Genomic DNA, 21011 nt, shown 5'->3' with positions numbered 1-21011 from the left:
GGGTTTGTAGCCCCTCCTACTCACTTTAAAAATAAAAGTGCTGTGGAGGATTAGACTGAGTTAGGAGGCCTACTCATCAAAATACAAGCTACATTTGCATTCTTTATTGATGATAGATTCTAGTTACATGTATATATTGTCATTTGGGAAAATTTAGGAAAAAATGTTTTGGCTTTTCTGCCTTTAACAGGCTTTAGGCCTTTTCCTAAATTGCCTTCTCGCCTCTCTTGAGGCTGTGATATAAGGATCCCCCCCGAGTGGCCTTTTTACTTCTGAATGCTCTTTCAAATACGATGTGGAACACACTTGGAAAACTTACGTAGTCATTTCTAAACTATCATAGATAAGTAGTATTTTGGGCTGTTTTCTGGGTTCATAACCAAGGGGGAAACCTCACTGCACAAGTGAAAAGTAGGAGGAAATTAAACTGGGGGTTAGAGAATCTTAAGCATTCTGTGGTATGACTGAGGTTCTCAAATTCTTCATGGATTTGAAAGAAAAAAATTCAACAACCAAATTCTCCTTTGTTTCAAATCTGTGAAGAAGGCTTTGTAACTGGAATTTCTTGCTTCTCTTTGTGGATAAGAATTTTAAAGAGACTTGTGTTGTATGGGATCTGTTTCCTGTTAATATCTGAGCACATGCTGGGATCCCATATCCTGCAAAGTGAGGGGAAACGAAGATAACTTGAGAAGCTTCCTAGAAATCTCTCTTCCTCATCTAAATCATGTGGTGAATGAGTGCTTGTATGCAGGCTTCTAGGGTCTTTGACTATAATGAGAGAATAACATAGTTTTCAGCTGCTATTCAGATGTCAGCAGCCTGGTAAATTAATCTGTAGGCATAGAAGGAATTGATTTTTAAATCAGAATTAAGATGTACTCTTAAATACTCTTTTGGAATTGGCAGTTGACCATGCACACTTCTGGAATTCTATAAATTGTTAAATTTTAAGATCACCTACATCCTGTGGTAGTCTTAATTCTCTTCAACGGCTGAAAATTCAGAGATGTTCTGCAGGACTAATGCTGAATCAAGATATTAATGTCTAACTTAGATCTTTGTTGTTTTTCAAAGCATTTCTAAAGGATGAGGATTCAGGGCTATCTTGAATATTTGAGTGCTGGTTTAAAAACATTTTTTGCATATTTTGAAATGGCGGGTAACTACAGTATTCATTCATTTAACAGTAAGCACTGTGTAGGAAGTCATGAATACATTCAGAACTGTCGAAAATGGGATGCAGAGATTAAACTGCAGCTCTTGACCCATAGTGTAGTGTGCAGAGATCTGGCACGAACAGTAAGTACAAATTAAACTTCCAGTTACAATAATCCTGACTTTTATGTTGCTGAAACTGTATATGTAATGTTGCCATGCTGGAAGGGGAAGGTGTATATACCTCCAAATGGTAGTTTAAAAAAAAAAAAATCCAAAAAGGATTTACAAATCAATGTAATCTCTTAAACCTCTGGATTGGATTTTGAGAGCGTAAGAAGAAACAACAAAGGTTTTTATGGTCTTTATATGCTTGCTGACACGTTTTAAAGGGGATGGAAGTGGTGGTCAGTTAGTGATATGATTGACACATAACTTTGTTACGTGAGTAACAGAGTGTAGTTAATCCACATAGTGTTGTGCTGGACTTTTTCTCCTCTGAATAGAGGAAATAAATTAAACACGTATGGATAACTGTACCACTTTAGAGTAACTTTTCAAGTGGGAATTGATGTTTGTGTAGGAGTGAGTAGAGATGGGGCTGGTCTTTTTCAACTGTCTCCTTTCTGAGTTAGGAAACCTCCCCACCACTGCTCTCCCACCTGCCCCAACCAAGAAGAAAGCAGTGCTATTGAATAAGGCTGATTACTATTTGCAGAAATTAAGCCAATTACACAAACAGGGCCCCTTCCACTTGCAGGATTCCACTGAGGGCAGGTCATGAATAACTGAATACTAAACTGGCTCTCATGAAAAGTGGACTCTAAGAATCCGTCAAGTCCAATTGTTTTTGTGGAAAATCTATTCCAAAATGTCTTGCAATTTTTGGCTTATATTTATAGAAGTAAAGAATGGTCATCTGGATAAAGCACACACCAGAAGAGAGATCTGGACTTCTGTGACTCTAGGAAACGGAGGCACAGAGGGATCAATCTGTGCTTGCCTACCTTAAAGGGATGTTGAGGTTTCGTTTGTTTTCAAACTGCTTAGAGGGCCTCAGATGGAAAATATTTTTGCAGTGGGAGCTGCTGGATGTAATCAGTGGGAATCGCTGGGTGCTCCAGTGTTTCTGAGAATTGAGTCACTTATTTAAGTGCTTTAAATATGGATTTAGCAGCGTAACTTTAGGCATCCATTTTTAAATATCTTGACCCAGTTGCTTTTTACAGTCTTTGCATCTAAAAATATTGTATCTAAAATACTGGTTTACATTTATAACTTGAATGAAGGGAACCGTTTTTTCATGTCAAATACTGACTGAATTACCAATATTTTCTCATTACTAGGACGAAGATGATAGGACACCTACAAATTTAACAAAACACCTCTACAAAACAGAAAAGCCTTTCAGAGAAAATATTTCAAGGTAACTGTGTAATTTACAGCCTTCATGATAAAGTCATCTTCTGCTAAATTTTCAAACAATTTACTATATTTGCCTTTAGTGAGAAGGTGGTATATAGTATGAAATTCCACTTGTACAGTAATTAATCATGTATTCCAGGGGTTCTGTTGAAGAGCTCCTAGAGGCTTACCATACTCAAACTGACATGGTTCTTAAAAACGAGGTAAGATACTCCTTTTTTTTTTTTCTAGAACAAATTCTCCTTCAAATAGTGCTATACTAAAGCTTGCATAAGAATGATCTTGTAGTCTTTATATGCATCTTAACTCACCTTCTTGTATTGAGAGAGTTACAAAAACACTAATGGCATTTAAACCAAAAACTAACAAGGTCTTTCAGTTCTCCCTGTTAAAATCAGATCCCAAGTTCTAGGCTTTCAGATCTCCTTTCATGTCTCTCTTCCTCATCACACACAATTAAAATAATTGGTCATCTAACCATAAGGGTAAATGGTGTGGTTTTCCAAGCATTGCATGCCAAGTAATTTTATCCCCTAAAGTGCTAAAAATGTATAGCCTAGAGCAGGGGTAGGCAACCTATGGCACATGTGCAGAAGGCGGCACACAGCTGATTTTTCCGTGGCACTCACGCTGCCCGGGTCCTGGTCCGGGGAGCTCTGCATTTTAATTTAATTTTAAATGAAGCTTCTTAAGCATTTTAAAAACTTTATTCACTTTATATTAAAGACTTATAGAAAGAGACCGTCTAAAAATGATAATGTGTTATCAGCACACAACCTTAAATCCGAGTGAATAAATGAAGACTCAGCACACCACTTCTGAAAGGTTGCCGACCCCTGACCTAGAGAAATAAGGGCAATAGGCCAGATCTTAATGATTGTATCTCATTGCCAGTTCAGAGATGATACCTCCTGGTTTTTAGTCCTTTTTTGGCTCTTAACATTCCTTAGAGGACAGCGTGACTAAAGAAAAGCAAAATACTCATACTTGCTAACTATGAAAAACTGAAAATCCTATGAAACTGAAGGAAGTATTTAACTTGGTTATTTAGATGGTCGTTAAATAATTACTCATTTATAAAAGCAATTTTTTTTCTTAAACTCATCAACTCACTGTAGGGAACAGTCTTGAAACAGGCAGCTTAATTAAAATTGAGAGTCTTGTACTTAAATTAAATCCTACTGTTTCGTTTTGTTTACTAAGATTAGACTATGTATTCCTGGAGAGAGAGAAGCTAAACAATCTTTTGCTTAACAGGAGAAACAGTTAGTTAGTATCTTAAACGACAATAGTATTTACATATCACCTTAAAATAAATTTAAGGTTATAACTCAAATCTAATCTACTGATAGTGCTTTTACACACTCGGGCTCACCACTAGTGTTGAATTCTTGGAGGTGGTGTCATATTGCAATGTTGAACTGGAAGATTATTTCTTCTTGATGCAACATGGTGGCTTCTTTGCTCTTTGGTGTCTTAGCTGTTTTTTTGCTGCTTGTTTGCTGGCTTGAATGAGATGAGATGAAGCTAAGAAGAATGCCAAGAGCTAGTATACAAATTCTTGGCTCTCATAGCCTTAGGATCAAAGAGGCACCTCTTTCAGGGGCATGCTGGACCCAAATATATTCCATTGACAGCTTTATTGGCCCAGTTATATGTGAGGACTTTGATAGCATATAAGCATTCTGGGAATGTGTAAGCAACAAGGTTGTAATTCAACTTTATGGTTCAATCAATTTAATAAGAGTCAAAATTCCATTTTAAATCCAGATTACAGCTGTTTTTTTGTTAAAAATATTTCTTAAATTTAAATGATTCTTAGTCTTTAAACTTATCAATAAGTGGTTATCAAAGAAGGTATTGAATTTTCTTCATCTTTGGAGTAATTGTTCTTGCCTTTCTGAGCTTGGTGAACCAGTTGCTTAGGCCTTGCCAGATAACTAATTCCGTAAACAATGTAAATACTTTTTATGTTCAAGTAGCTTATGTTAACCATTAATAGCAAGGTAAGTGGATTCCATATTTTTCTCTCACTCTATGGAAGATTTCTAAAAGGGGGTGTCTGCCTTTTTTCCACCTGTAAAAGAAGCTGTTCCTCTGTGGGATCATAACACTGTGCTGGCTTCCCTCATGGGACCTCCATTTGAGCACTTAGCAACTTGTTCCCTGTCCTTCCTTTTGCCAAAAGACAGTCTTATTATTGTTATACTCACAAGGAGAGTAAGTGAACTGCAGGCCCTAATGGCCTGGCCTCTATACACAGTTTTTTCAAAGTCAAGGTGTCCTTCAAACCACACCCAAAATTTGTCTAAAGTGGTTTCACAGTTTCACCTTAACCAACCAACCAGTAAACTTACCTGTATCTTTTTCCTAAGCCTCAATAGAATGCAGATGAGCAGCACATTGATTTGTTGGTTGTATGATGATCCTTGGTGTTCTATCTGACAAGCAGTAAACTTTTGTGCATTGCTTCAACTTCGTGTCTGAGTGGATCAGAAGAGGGGTCAGGCACACAGATGACTTGCACATGGATTACGTCCTTTATTATGACAGCGTGTGGGCTAGCTCAGACTACACCTCCCCAATAGACTGATTCATTTGATGAGAACCTACGCACCTTCAGTCATGTTTCTCAGTGATGTGTCTATATTGGACACATGCAGGGCCACTACCTGGTATTCCTTGCATACTTTTACCAAACACTATGCTATTACAACTATCTGTAGATCAGATGCAAGCTTTGGACAGGCAGTTCTTCAGTTGTTCTAAGTAGACACTGAGCCCCACCTCCTTCCATTACTGCTTGACTCACTTGAGTGAAATACATGTCTGTAATTACTCAAAGAAAAATGATCTACTTATGCTGTAATTGTTCTTTGAGAAGTGGGTGCAGATGTGTATTCCATAACTAACTCTCCATCCCATCTGCATCAGTCTCCAGTTTTGGCTCACAGTGTGAAAGAATTGAGTGGGGTTGGGACAGCACTGCCGATTAAGTACACCAGGGAGGGGCTGTGAGGTTTCAAAAAGGCATGTGTACTGCCATGACGGTTGCTACTAAGCCAAGTTCTCCAGCATGCACGCGTGTGTCTACTTGATCTTCAGTTACATAGTCACTATTCTCACTCTGGTCTCAGTCACTGCCCAGTTTTGATAGTGGATGAGGCAAGGCTGTAAGAAGCTAGTGTGGAGCACTTCTGTCTCGTTGCAAAAAGTTTGGTGTGTGATGATTGAGGTAGGGTTTCTGCAGACCATTACCTCAATAAGAAGGGAGGTTAAATAGTGTAAAGTCTGAAGTATGGAGCCACACAAGGAATGATAAGTCTGCGTTTGAACAGAATCATTGTTTACTCATACTATTTCTCCTTCACATTGAATCACACTGCATTGGAGCCAGTGGACTTACATGAGCTGAAGATTTGGTCCTAACTGTGTCTGTACCATGAAATACAGATGTAAAAGGAAGATGTGACTAGAAATCTTGCAAGCTCTTTCTGGGAGGTTATATACTAGGATCCATGTCAGGCCTGTGATTCATACCTTGGTAAATGAGGCATAAGCAGTTTAGTTCAAGGAAAAATTCTTGACTTGTACTTTATAAGTTGATGTCAACTCATGATTTCAAAACCATGATTTTTAGTTTAAAAACTTAACTTTTTAGTGGAACTGAGCAGCTATATCTGTAGATAATGTCCAAAACTGTGTGTGTTTTTTCTGACTTCCCTTCTAACTTTTTTTTTTGGACTGCAGCAGTCTCAATTTCTGCAAACATAATCAAAATTCTTCCTTTCTTTGTCTGTTTACTTTTCTCACTAGAACCAACAGAAAGCAGTAGATCATGTAATCAAGGCTGTAAGAAAAATCTGTTACGCACTGGATGGAGTAGAAACTCAAGCAATAACAAACTCTGTAAAGAAGCTGAGGAGGGCTGTTAATCTTCCACAGAGTAAAAATCCTGAGGTAAGCATGTTTATCATGTGAACTTGAACACATTGTATCAATGGCATTCTGATAAAATACTTCTTCTATCAGTATTTATTAAAGTTTCAGAGTGGTAGCCATGTTAGTCTGTATCAGCAAAAACGACAAGGAATCCTTGTGGCATCTTAGACTAACAAACTTATTTGGTCATAAGCTTTTGTGGGCTAGCCCTCTAAGGTGCCACAAGGACTCCTCGTTTTTATTAAAAGGTTATTTCAGAAGCAGTGATAACTGAAACCTCCTGCAATATTTCTAAGTAGGGTTGACTTTTAAAAATAAAAAGTTTAAAGGGACATGTCTACCAAATGTGGAAGGCTTGGTTAAAAAAATTCCCTCTTCAGTCTGTTCCAAAGAATATTTGATGGTGAACTTTTGACATTCTCTATCTAAATAAATGTTTTTGAAATTACTGTGAGTAATATTTTCACATATTATATGGGTACAATACAAGAACCTGAGACTGTGCTGTGTGGACTTGTGCATGGCAGTGGGTGCACTAAATTCGAATGAAGCTTTAATGATTAGTTAATGCCATTCTGCAGTGATAGGAACTTTTCTTCCTTTCTTATGAGCAATGATCAGCGTTCTTGTCTGTAGTGTGTAAACTACCAATTGCACTTCAAAACTCCCATCTTCTCTGAATATTGAGATGCTCCTAAATGATGCAAATTCTCATCCAAAAGCCACCTTAATTGACCAGTTTGTTTCTGTGAAGTTGGCTTACTTTTTGACAAGATCTGACTTAGCTATACCAAAAGGGGATCTTTATTAGAAGGAATAAAACTCTGCCAAAAACGCAAAAGCCAGAGTTTTGCAGAGCTGTGCCTTTTGCTGTCCTACCGCTAATATCATACTGGCACCAACCTTCCTGGGTTCACCATTGTGATGGCGGTAGTATTTGTAAATTGGTTGTGAGATGTATGCTTAGATTTCACCAACCAGTTATCAAATGTAAACTTCTCAGGCACTATAACAGCCTAAACAGTGAGTCAGACAGTCCCCTTCAGACTGCTTCTGAAAAGTAAAATTTGGCATGGAAGTGTAGAAACCCTGCATAAAAATGTCTGTATTCCACAGAATGTCACAGGAAGAAAAAGTTACTCCAAACATTACTGGATCAGTTTCCAAAATTTCTTTGCTCCATAGCCTAAAAGAAAACTTTGAAAATGAACATGGTCTTTAGAATGTAAAAATCCTCACATATAGAGTGTGGAATCATGATTTCATAATAAAAACTTGATGTACTTCTGTTATCTGTTTTAATATAAAAAAACTTCCATTTATTTGTTGCAATAAATATTTACTTAGATTACCCTTGTTACAGGTAAGTGAAATTTACTTCTGGAGAAGGAAAAAAATTGCATTTAATTGGAATTCTCTAATAGTCTCCATCGAAACTCTCTACATACAATGTTTAGCAGTTGCCACGAGTCAAGGGGTAACAATAAACAATAGATCTTTGGATAAAACTATACATACAATCATGTAGTAGTAATGCTTGAGGTGTGTGTATATAGCACTTGTTGTTGTCCAAGGTTTTCTGAGTGTTTTTTATAAATAACGTGGAGACTTGGCAGCCTCTGTGAGTGAAAATATAATTTTGCTCTTTTGTGAAAACTGATTTTCCAAGCTTTAAGATCTTTGATAACTACAAGGTTCTTAGGTTTTATCTATATTTATAATCTAAACTGTCTTGTCTGACTAATTTGAGCATATCAGCAACAAATAAGTATATAACAGAATTTCTTGACACTCCTATGAGGTGCATAAGATTCACTTCATGTCTTAAATTTAGCTGTCTCTGGGATCAGTTGTCAGTTATTTAATCATTTATAGTCTCTTTACCTGATTTAGGACAAGAAGTTAAAAGGAAGTTTTTAGTTTAGTGTAGACTAAGGGAGAACTTGCACGGTGAGCGTTTATTGGAGTTGGAAATTGACCAGCAAGCCCTCATTCATTTTGTCTAGGCATGTGAATTTCCTGTGCATTTTATTCACAATTTCTGCAGCCCAGTATCTTCCACCATTCTGGAGGATGCTTGGGCTGCTCTATCTCTTGCAGGCAACTTAGAGGCCAATCAGTGGTTTTTTTGTTCCACGTGGTCTGGATATGCCCCCTCTGCTCTTGTCAAATCCTCTGCCTCTATAGCAACAGGCAGTGGCAGGGTTTGGTGTGGGTGGTGTTTTTTTTTGTTTGTTTTTGCTCCCACCCTTCCTCATATTTTAACACTTCTGCCTAGTTTTTTGGGCAGTGGGATCATTGCTCTTCTGCGGCATTTCTTCTTCTCATTGGTTTGGTTTAGCCCTCCCTGAGCCTTTGCTGCAGCATTTCCATGCTGTCTCCTCTGCCCCTTCCAGGCATGGCAGAGCAGCTGATAAAGCACCAGGTTAAATCCAAACAGTGCTTTATCGGTGAGGCAGCCTTCTCCAGGCTCAGCAGATGTCAAGTTGTGCCCAGCCTTCACCTCTAACTCTGGGGTTAGGAGTCAAATAGGCAGGTGGGGTCCCCACCCACTGAGGCAGCTGCAATTCTGATGGGGCGAGGAAAGGACCAGTAACCCCAGTGCAGAGCAGGGAGAGGCTCTGAAAGCGAGAAGGACCCTGATCACTCCACTCAGGTAAGTCCCAGTGGACCCCTGCTGAACGAAGAGTGGAGGCTTGCGGGACCAGAAGTCCCAGCCTTAAAGTGGGTCTTCAACACCTTGGAGACAGAATCAAAACTTCTAGTCAGTGTCGCTCATTCCCAAGCTGACTGGGAGATCTGAGGGGGGATAAGACCCAGTAGGACAGAATTCTGAGTCAGACCTCTGAAGAGGGCTCCCAGGCCACAGGAAGAGAAGCTGCAAAAGGCCTTACCAAAGTTGCAGCAGAGCTACAGTTCCAAAGTGCTCTAAAAAGGTGAAGGGGGAAAAATCTAAAGGAAAGAAGCACAAAAATCCAGGAGATACAAGTTGTTGTCAACCTCCTCCTTCCACCCCTTTACTGATGAAGGTGAGCTGTCTGGCTCTGAAACTTCCAGGGGGTGATTAGGGATAAAAGGAACAAGCCTGATAAGGGCTAGCCTGTTAACAAGTGCAATGTCAGGCTGTATAACATTCAAGAATTGAATGGGGTCTGTCGATTTGAGATACAGGGGGTGACACTGCTGTAGCGGGATAGGATTCTTCCCTGAAAAGTGGGGTTCTGCCCTCAAGACTCCTGGATAGAAAGATGCTGATCATTCTTAAAAAGGGTTTTGAAGGTTCCTCTGCCCCCCTCCCTTCCCACCATCTCTGACAATCTGCTTTGGAAGAGCATCTTTCCTGCCTGGAAGATCTCAAAGCCCTTGAATAGAGATCAGCCTGGCTTTGGCTCCACTTCAAAGAAAGTTTCCCTAGCAATAGCGTTTGTAGCCAATGCCTCAGTAGATGCAGTGAGGTTCACAGCTTGAGCCATGGCTCTGAAAGGTGGATACTCACTAAGCAGGTCTGTGCTTGGCCAGGTTTACAGGCTCCATCCTTTTTGGAGAGAGGGTGCATAAGGTGATGGCTGACAATGTGACAAAATTCAACATAGTTTGGCTGTCAGAGAGGCACTCCTTTCATTCCTTATCCTCACAGAGGTGCCAGCAAACAGACATCAAATTCCCCAGGGGAGAACAGTGGAATTGAGGTCTGGGGGAAAGTCCAGAGCATCGATACTCAGACCTCAGTGGTCAGGAGCCAAATTAGCAATCAGCATTACCCAGAAGTGCCACAGTAGTGTGAATGCATGATATCATTTTCAGCAAAATAACTGACTGACCAGTTATTATTTTATCAACTACAGTTGGTGAATCTATGAATCTATAACCAATCAGGATGCTTTTACTAACTCATTCAGTGTTTTAATATGTGCTGCAAAGAGCCTCATGAGGCACATTAAAGAGGCACTTGCGAGCCTCAGTCTGAGTATCCTAGAACTGGAAGGGACCTCGAGAGGTCCCCTAGTCCAGTCCCCGGCACTCATGGAAGACTTGAGTATTACCTAGGGCATTGCTGACAGGTTTTTGTCTAACCTGCTCTTAAAAATCTCCAGTGATGGAGATCGCCTCCGCCCTGCCAATATCCACTTTATGACAAAGATGGCAGAGACCTGTGCCCAGAGCTGAAACTAGGAGGAAGGATTTCCCATTTCCTAAAGGAATGGTTTTCCTCAACAAGTGGGTCAGGGACGTAGCAAGCCAGGAATGCTCACCTCATATGTTCTTCATCCAGTTACCCAGTTCCACTGACCCTGTAAAACAGTCTGATCCAGACCAAAATATCTCATATTCTGGATATTGAAGTGATGATGTGTTTCCTCAGAAGAAAGGTTCTCTGGGTTCTACATCATCTTCATTGTGCAGAAGCCCATTGGGGGAAGGGAAGGGGAGGGAGCTATCAGAGCCATTCTCTGCCTCAAAAGGTAGAGTAGATAGAGACCCTGGCCTCTACAGTATCATCCCTGGCCTGGAGGAGGGGGAGGGGAATTCTTGACTTCAGTAGATCTAGCAGAAACTTATCTCCATATCCCCATCATGCCATGCCATCAGAGACTTCTGGGGTTTGCCTATGGCAGGAAACCTCTGTACTGAACACTCCCATTCAACCTGTCCTGGGTTCTCAGGGTTTTTACAAGGATGTTGGGGACAGAGCCAGAATCAGTTCACAGGGAACTCACCCCTTCCTGGATGACATCCTGATCAGAGCTCCATCACAATCCGTATCACACAGGGGCACGTGTCTCAGACATTGAATCTCCTCAAGGCACATGGCTTCATAATCAGTGCCAGAAAGGGTTCTCTGGTTCCATCCAGGAATTTTTCTTGTTCTAGAGCTTCAGGAGGCTTACCATAACGCTATGTCTCAAACTGCTGGTACTCCTGATGTCCTGCATGGGGCTCATTCCATCAGCACAATTGCACATCAGAAATCTTCAAGCCTTCAATCTGTTGGTGTGGGACCACTCCCTGGAACATGTGAAAGATCAAGTATGGGTTCCAAGACAGGTGTTCAACTCTACAGTGGTGATCAGCCCACAGCAATGTCTATGGTGGCATGCCTATCTGACTTCCAGTTCTTTAAGTCCTCGCATCCAATGACGGGCTGGAGAGTTTACTTGGAGACCCAAATAGCCCAGGGCCTCTGGAGCCTGGAGGAAAAGGCTCACAGCATAAACTTCCTAGAGCTGAGAGAAGTGAAGCTAGCTCTGTGACGGTTCCAGCATATCCTAAGGGGGAACCATGTCCTTGTTCAATAAGACAATGACAACTACAGTCACATGTAAACAACCAAGGGGGAACAAAGAGGTGACACTACACACAGAAACAGTGCAATAATGAGGTGGGTAGAACAGTTCCTCTTTTCCCTCTGAGCAATCCATCCCAAAGGGGGTCTGAAGTAAAAGGCAGCCTGGCTCAGCATGGTCAGCAACTCCAAGTGGTGCCTAAATCAAGAGGTTTTGAATATCCTTGTTTAGATGTTCACTCTCCCTTCAACTGACTAGTTTGTGGATGGTACTAATGCGAAGAGGCCAGAATACTTCACAAGAGAGGCAGACCCAGATCCATGAGAATAGATGCCTTATTGCATAGTTGGTTGCAGGGACTATTTGCCTTCCCTGCTGCTGGAAAAGGTGGTCCAGAAAATAAAACAAGAAAGGGTGACGGTAATACTAGTAACTCATTGGCCAAAGAGACCTTGGTACTCAGACCTGATAGAGCTGACCTTGGAACCCCCACTTCAACTTCCACAGAGACCAGACATTCTCTCACAAGGTTCTCTTCTTCATCCAGACCTAAAACAGCTTCAACTAACAGCCTGGCTGTTGACCAGAAAGCACATCTGTCCTCCATAGTTAAGACATTGGTTTAGTCCAAAGAGAGTATTGACACTAAAAGCAAACTCCTCTCTGGTCCATATGCAGCAATTGGTGCCAAGAGCACAGTGCAAACCCAGGAATTCCAGCCATTCTGAACTTTCTCCAGGAACGTAGATAGGCATTGCAGCCTGGTACCATTGCATGTCAGGTGTCCGCTCTTAGTAGCATGCAGTTCGCAGGCTCCTTGGGCTCCCTGACAGACAATCCACAGGTTAACCACATTCCTTCACAGTCTGATTTGCCAGACCAGTGGTCAGGCCACTCTTTCCCCCAAATGGGACCTACTACTGGTTTTGAGGGCCCTGACAAGCTATCCCTTCGAGCTTCTGACTTCAGTCTTTTATTTTTCCATTAACACTGATTTCTTAATAGTTGTCAGATCTGCCAGGTGGATTGGAGCTGGCAGCCTTAACTGTACAGGAGCTGTGTGTTCAGAAGGACACCAGAATCCTGACTTCCTTCCACACTTCCCAAGAATTTTTTGTTCTTTCATTCTGTCCAAACCCATAATATCCCATTGAAAAGGAGTGGCACACTTTAGATATCAAAAGAGCATTGAAAAGTTCTGAAGCATACTGAATCCACAACAAGATTAGACTCCCTAGTCATATCCTTCCACGCTAAATGCCATGGACTTAAAGCTTCCAAGTCTGCCATTGATAGGTAGATCAGACTGTGTACTGTGGAAACCTACAGATCATCAGAGGCTCCTGTTCCAAAGGGATCAAGTTGCTTTTCATGAGAACCTTAGCAACCTCATGGGTGAAACAAGCAGGTCAATTCACTTTGGAAATTTGCAAAGTGGGCCACTTAGTCTACAGGTAACATCTTCAAAGCACTGCAGGGTGGACCTTCTGTCTTCTGCAGAGACCTCCTTTGGCAGGAAAGTGCTTCAGGCAGTAGCCCAGAAATAATACAGACTTGAGCAAGTTCACAAAAAGGGCAGGGTACTTCTTTCCTACCAAACTTGTTTCACTGCTCATTGCTTCTCAGATCTCCAGAATTGTGGGGGAGACAGAGCTGCAGAACAGAATTTCTTACCACTGATTTTTTCTGCTAGCAGCATCTCCCAGCCTGGATGGCTCGTGAGTCCAGGGTCAGATATTAAGTGGAATTGTTACTGTATGATTGCCTTGGTCTAAGGTACACTTATTTCATTGTCTCTGGAATACTTGTTGTCATGCAAGTTTCACAGCTTCGGAATAACTCATCTGGCCACATCACCTCTGCTCCGGCTGGCTGCCAGATCGTGGAGCACCAAAACACTGACCCTTCTCTGAGTTGCTGAGAGAGGAAAGCAGGCCAGACATGCAGAATTGTGTGAGGTGCTCCTAGCAGAAAGGAAGTTATCAGTAGGAGGTTTTCCATTCTATGCTACAGCAGTACCCCTTCATCACATGACAGTGATGTAATGGAAGATAGACCATCCAGGTATTGCATCACATTACAAGTTGCTTTTTACACAAGAAATTGTTAAAAAGGAATAATGGAACAGATACAGAAAAATTAAGGCGCTAACTTCTAGTAGGTCTCATCAGTTCACTGAACAAAAAATAAAATATAGAGGCTAGCTGTATGGTAAAGGTACTTCTGATAGAATACACTTTTGAAAAAGTTTGGTGCTCCCTAGGTGTATAAGTTCATGCTTTACACTAAATTTGTTGCATAGTTTGAGAAATAAGTCGCATATCAAATAAGAGATACCTTGACTACTGTTTCAGTTTTTTCTAGTAGTGGTATATTGACCATAACAGTCCTTTTCCTCTGGAGTAGCTGATCTGTATGCCACCTTTGTGTTCCCCTAGTCCCTTGGTGTAAGTTAGAGCACCCTCAGCACTACTGACTTTATTCTGACTTTTAATGGTCCTGTAACAGTTGTTACATTGATTGTGACTTGCCAGAGCAGTTTGCTCTGGTCTTGATCACTCACTGTGAATCCTCAGATATTCACATATGGTAGCTTTTATGGACTTTTTGTGCTAGAAGAGTGCAAAGGGACCAAAGTGTGAGCCTAAATCTGGCCCAGTGTTTCACATTTCATAATGTGTTTAAACTACAAAGCTTGTCGTCATTGAGAAGAACGGCAATTGGGATTATTTAGATGTAAGCTGCTTCAATGTTTTTCTGAAATTTGCCATAACTTATTGTGCAGGTGTCCTTAAAGCCCAGTGATGACACTAGCAACGGTTCAGTTGGTAAGTAACTTTTTTAAAATCTTATTTCAGAATAGTTTTCAGATGGTGGTTTTAGGAAGATATGCATTAAAGATGTATTATAATCTAGGTTCATTGCCGCCTGAAAACCCTGTGCAAGTGAGCATAGACCAGTTGACTGCAGCAGTCTATGCCCTTCTTCATCTCCACTTTAACTCAGGCTGCAGTAGCAGCAATTCTGCAACAAAAAATAGAAGCACTAAGGAAGCATGGACTGCCATAGAGCACCTGCAATTCACAATATTTGCTGCTCATGGAATTCTTACCGGTTGGGTGTCAAAGTGAGTAATTTATTAAACTAATGTCCCTTTTTACAAATCAGTTCTCTTGTTCTTTCTGCTTCAACACACTGACTGTTCCTTTCCAGTTACGAAAAATACTACTTGGTTTGCTCTCTGACCCATAATGGAAAAGATCTGTTTAAACCTGTTCAGTCCAAGAAGGTTGGCACATACAAGAATTTCTTCTATCTGATTAAATGGGATGAACTGTAAGTAATTTTAGTATTTCTGCTCCTAAAATATTCCTGTCTTTTTTTTAATTATAGTATTTTCTAACTATACTTACATAACATACTGTTAGCTATCTAAGCTGCTAATTCTGTTGAACTCCTTAGTAAAATTATAATTTCCATTATCACAAATGTCTGACATGTTAATACTGTTTGGGTTAGAGTACCACTTTACCCTGTTAATTTTGAAAGTGTGGGGGTAGAGGGAAGAAACAAATGCTCTCTACTAATATGCTGATTGTTCACATTTCTAAACTGTTGGAAAACTCACATTTTAAAAAACTCCTCCTCCCTTTTTGTGGGCACAATTTGCACCTCTAAAGAGGAAAACAGGAAAAAGGCTTCTTCAGTTATGGCCTAAATATCTAGGGAGGAAAAAACTTGTTACAGTATTGTAAGTACTCTGGAAGCTTGCCTTCTCATTGGAGTCTCTAAGCATTTTTCAGTGATAAGCTAGATAAGCTAATCTTGCTTAAATGCAAGTAGTGCGTTTTAACACTTGTGCATATATTATAATTTTAAAAATCTTAGATGGGAGGGCTGTCACTGGCAGGAAGGCAGACTCTTTAAATGCTCACTTAAGAAAATCAGAAGTTTTTTGCTATTAAATCTTACCTTCTGTGTGGGAGAATGTTTAACTGTCCTTGAGTTAATCTAGATTGGGGTGGTGGGGAAGGGGCAGGTAATGCAGGAGGAAAAGTGTGCATTGATGGTGGTCTAATCCTGGGGGTTAAAAATTAGCTCCCCTCACCCATTCACTGTTTGTGTTTCAATACCACCACCACTCCACCCCTGTCACACTTAAATCAATAAGTGTCCAGAAATAGGCTTTGAGCACCTTCCTCGTTGTTTCAAATTATAAATTTAAATACACAGTTCAACTCTCCACTTCTATTTGGCAACATCTTGTAATCCAAATGCTACAAACCTACACGCCTACCTATACCTTAGTTTCCTATCTCTTCAAAGGCCAGGTTAAACAAATGGGCATTGTGGTCAACAAAATCCTGGCTATTTTACACCAGGACAGAACAGTATTTCAAAATCCTGGAATTCTATATAGAATGACTAAGCAGTTGCCTTCTGTTATACGGAGGGCTCTAACCTGAGCGTCTCTGCTGATGGTAACTGGGCAGCGTATCCCTGAGAGACAAGTGGTCTCTCTCAAACTAATTCCAGGTCATTTAATGTAGGAAGTGTATAGGGTTTTGGCATATAAAACTGACATTACAATAAAGCTAAAGAATACTTCAAGGCAGGAAAAATAATTGTTAATTTTACTCTGTCCATTGAATTTTATTAGTGTTTAGCAAGATTTGAAGGTTCTGCTTTGTGTGCCATTTCAGTACATGTAAATGCTTACATGAAACAGCACTTCGTTTGGATGGAAAACCTATTGTCTCAAGCTTGACTTTATTATTAAACTTAGAAAAGTAGAGCTGTTAAATCAAATCTGTAGGCCCTGATAGTGAGCAAAAAGAAGTAGAAAAATTAATATTAGACAGTTCAGCTCCTTGAAAAGAACATGTAATTTTACACAAATCTTCTTCATTAAGAGGTACTTCTGAACTTAGATATGATGCAGGATTGTTGCCTTGACCTTTCAGAAATTGCGCACAGTCAGCTTGTGGAACTCCTTACCTGAGGAGGTTGTGAAGGATAGGACTAAACAGCGTTTAAAAGAGAACTAGATAAATTCATGGTGGTTAAGTCCGTAAATGGCTGTTAGCCAGGATGGGTAAGGAATGGTATCCCTAGCCTCTGTTTGTCAGAGGATGGAGATGGATGGCAGGAGAGATCACTAGATCATTGCCTGTTAGGTTCACTCCCTCTGGGGCACATGGCATTGGCCACTGTCGGTAGTCAGATACTGGGCTAGATGAACCTTTGGTCTGACCCCGTACGGCCGTTCTTTTGTTACTGACACTAGAGATATGATGCAGCGTGTGAATAAATGAAATTTGCATGTTAACTTTCAACACCAATTCACTTCCTTTGAGAACAAAAAGCATTAACATATATTGTAACTTCCTTTAAAGATTCCAATGCTTTATCTTTTCTTCTGAATTGAGTCGTCTTTAACATACTTTTATTTTACAGAATTATTTTCCCCATCCAGATTTCACAATTACCGTTGGAATCGGTCTTGTGTCTCACTCTGTTTGGAATATTAAATCAAAATAGTGGAAGTTCACCTGATTCAAATAAACAGAGAAAGGGCCCAGAGATGTTGGGTCAAGTTTCTTTACCTCTTTTTGACTTTAGACGGTAAGCATCCAAAATGTGTGTGTTTTTAACTAATGACTTGGGCGTATAAAAGGATTTAGATGATCCCCACAAGTGCACAAGCTGTTTCTTTGCCATTGTTTTTAATAGAATGATAAAGGTAAGAGGTGTAGACTGCTGCATTGGAAGTTACTTTTAATTAGATGTGAAGGAGCAACATTAAATAGAAATCTGCTTTTAAGATGCTGCTATTCAAATGGTTCTGCAGTCTCCTAACAGACAGACTTGTAGGATTGGTTTGATAGGCTGTTTGGATGATACTTAATAATCAAAGAATGTTCATATTTCACCCACAGCATCTGAAGAAGTGTGGTGTGTTTTTTACCACAAAAGCTTATGCCCAAATAAAACCGTTAGTCTTTAAGGTGCCACCGGACTCCTTGTTTACATGATAGTTTTCCCAAATAAAGACCACAGTGGGTAGCAGTACTTCAGAGTGGCAGCAGTTTGTAGCATAAGAGAGCATCCTTGAAGCAGTCCACTGACATCCAGCATAGGATCTGGTGAACAGTAGATTACATGTATGTAAGTGTCCACAAGTGGTGTCCCACATTGTCTACTAAATTAAAATTGTACTGTTTTCTCCACTGACTGAGAACAGTCTATAGGGAAGGAGAGAGTAGCACTTGATGAACAGCATCAGGGCCATTTGGCTAGAAGGTATGAAAGGCAGATGAGTTCACTATGTATGCAAGTGTTAAGCAGACAGGAGCTGGTAACAATGTGGTGGTAGAACAGATTTGGTCAGAGCAGAGCAGCTTACTCCTAGCATGCTCACAGGGTGTGCACACACAAGCGTTGGTCCAACCATATGACACGAGTTGTACAGTGCAACACAGCATAGAGGGCGAACACACCAAGCAAGTAAAGCAGACACTACAGAGCAGCAAGCTCTCTGAAGAAAACACTTATTGCTTAACATGTCTTTTTATGGGTTAGTTTTGTCCTAGCGCAATACTTTGGTGCTGAAGTAGACTGTGAGTTTCCTCAGTGAGGCATTTTTAGTTCTGGGGACCTCAATTCATTCTCTCACAAGGCCTCCAATTTCTTCCCAGTAGCATTACTCTTGCTTTTAGTGCAGCTAAATTCCATAGCTTTGCTCAGCAGGAGTTGACTCAAAGTTAAGAGCTTTCATCCAGCTCATCACCTTGAACAAATAGGGCATCAACGGAAACCTTTTTTCAGCCAGGACATTGAGCTTGTATATGAACATGTCTTTGGGACTGTATATCATGGAGAGAAATTCAGTTCTTGCAGTGCTCTTGAATGGAGATTGGAGAAAAAGAGAGAGGCTCTTTAAAAATGGCATCTGGGACTCTCCTTTGCATTCCTTTTGTGAAATTCAATTTTTAGTGGTCTAGAAAGCAGTCAGTCTCTTTGAGTCTCAAATTTTCACATGATAGCAGTAGCTGGTCTTATTACTCTGTAAGTTTTTTTTTTCCTTATTTTTATTTTATGATAAACCATATCAAACTTTGAAAGAACTAAAAACTCAAGTGCAGTGATGCCTCTAATCCTGTCTACAAAAAAAGTGGATAGAATTGATTTATACATTTAAGCTGCCTTAGTGTTGTTAATGTAGTACACTAATTCTGTAAATTGCTTATGCAGTAGTTAAAATGATTATGGAAGCTCTGAGCAAAACAAATATAGTTTGTATGTAACAAAGATCACTTCCAGCCTATCCACATTTAGGAAAAGTTTACTGGTTCACAAATTTACATCTAGAGATTAGACAAACTAGAACTGAAGGCTTTTCTAGTTTTACAGACACTGAGCAGTGGTTTCTTGTTGTAGACAGTGAAACTGTTGTGACTTTTTAAAGTAAATAATCTGGGGTCAGATTAAAGGAGAGTGTAAATGATCAAGGTATTTAATTTTCTCTCTTTTTTAGAATAGTTTTTATGTACCAGTAACTAGTGTTCTCCCCCTGTGCATTCACATTTATTTAATAGTGCTGGATCCTTTTTGCAAAGGACTTAGTTGACAATATAGATCTGGGGACATTGATATCATTAATGCTGGACACACAGCTACATTCACAAGAAACTTCAGTCCCTAGTTATTGGTGCTGGATACTTGACATTGAACTCAGTGATAAGCTCAGAGACCTGCATACTGTTAAAGATGGACATAAAGCTACATCTAGTGCAATGTGACCCTGATCTTAGTCATGGCCTCTACTCTACAATAGTATGAATAACAACTTTGAGTGGCTCTTTAAAATCAATGCTGGACTTACACCATACCAATTTTAGTCAGCTCAGTCTGAAGACCCTCCACCATCAGAAGGGATTTTGAGGCAGCTCTCACAGGCTTTGCTGATCCACACAGTGCCTCTGCCATAAAGAAACTTTCTTTCTTTTTTTAAATGAAAAGCAGCAGTCTTAACTATAAACAAAAGTAAGTACAAACAGGGGCAGCTTTATGTATTTTGCCACCCCAAGCACAGCAGTCAGGCGACTTTCGGCAGCACGCCTGCGGGAGGTCCACTGCTAACACGGATTCAGTGGCATGCCTGTGGGAGGTCTGCCAGTCCTGATCCTTCGACGTACCTGCCACCGAGTTGCTGCGGGACCGGCAGACCTCCTGCAGAAATGCCGTCGAAGGCAGCCTGACTGCCGCCCTCACAGTGACCAGCAGGCTGCTCCCCGCAGCTTGTGGCCTCAGGCATGCATTTGGTGCACTGGTGCCTGTAGCCTCCCCTGGGTACAAATGGGCAGGAGACGATTAAACCTAAGGGAAACATTTTTGAACACTGAGTTTTAAACCTTCAGCTGTTCAGCAGGAACTAAAAGACAGTTGGAGCCATTCCACTTGGAATCCTCCATGAGGGAGAGGTAGGTGGCCAATATAGGCTAGGAGATTCTAGACACTCATAAGTGGGAATATTCAGAGGCCTCATGGAAGAAGAATCAAAAGATGGATCAGACATTGTTTACCAGACTTAATGACTAAAATATGGATTAAAATAATTTTTACAAGGTGTAGTGAGTTTTCAATTCAAGGAATGTAAAGATAAAGTGGTAAATGTTTGAAAGCTCTGTGTCATTGAAGACCACTGGCCCAGATCCAAACCTTGCTCAAGAAAGCAGAGGAGCAAAGCTCAGGCTGGAGATGCAAAGGTAACCTTAGTCACCTTTGTGCTCCTCTGATCTTGAGCTGATCTGCCCCAGACTAGTCCCCAGGCACAGCTTGAAGGCTTTGGCATTTTACCCTTATGGTTGCTGACTGGTGTAGGTCTACACTGCAGTAAAACACACCTGTGGCTAGTCTGGGTTAGCTGACTCAGGTTTGCAGGGTTTGGGCTATAAAATTGCAGCATAGACATTTTAGACTTGGGCTACATTGCTATTTTTCAGCCTCAGAGCCCAAACCAGCTGCCCTGGGCTATGATACTTAGTGTCAGATTTTTTTTCATCGCAGTGTAGACTTGCTCTGAGACCATTTCAGCAGCTGGGATTTCTGCAGCACAGGAGTGCTCTGACCATACCCGCTGCACCATTCATGAAGAAATGATGCATTACAGTGGTCGTGTGCTACCTGAGGACCCCCTAT

General features: G+C 40.7%; 1 protein-coding gene across 1 annotated transcript in view; it reads left to right on the top strand.

Moving 5' to 3' along the window:
- The window catches only part of PIK3C2A (phosphatidylinositol-4-phosphate 3-kinase catalytic subunit type 2 alpha), a 90057-nt gene that overhangs the window by 35331 nt on the left and 33715 nt on the right, over nucleotides 1–21011 (top strand). Inside the window, exons 6-13 of the mRNA XM_030560485.1 lie at nucleotides 1191–1302; nucleotides 2505–2584; nucleotides 2723–2786; nucleotides 6400–6543; nucleotides 14596–14638; nucleotides 14727–14937; nucleotides 15024–15146; nucleotides 17268–17435. Of these exons, the coding sequence (XP_030416345.1) occupies nucleotides 1191–1302; nucleotides 2505–2584; nucleotides 2723–2786; nucleotides 6400–6543; nucleotides 14596–14638; nucleotides 14727–14937; nucleotides 15024–15146; nucleotides 17268–17435 (945 nt within the window). The remainder of the gene's footprint in view (nucleotides 1–1190; nucleotides 1303–2504; nucleotides 2585–2722; nucleotides 2787–6399; nucleotides 6544–14595; nucleotides 14639–14726; nucleotides 14938–15023; nucleotides 15147–17267; nucleotides 17436–21011) is intronic.

Source organism: Gopherus evgoodei, chromosome 4 (genome assembly GCF_007399415.2).
Source record: "Gopherus evgoodei ecotype Sinaloan lineage chromosome 4, rGopEvg1_v1.p, whole genome shotgun sequence".
NCBI lineage: Eukaryota > Metazoa > Chordata > Testudines > Testudinidae > Gopherus > Gopherus evgoodei.
Note: the sequence above shows the minus strand (reverse complement) of the source record. Positions and strands in the feature narration are given on the sequence as shown.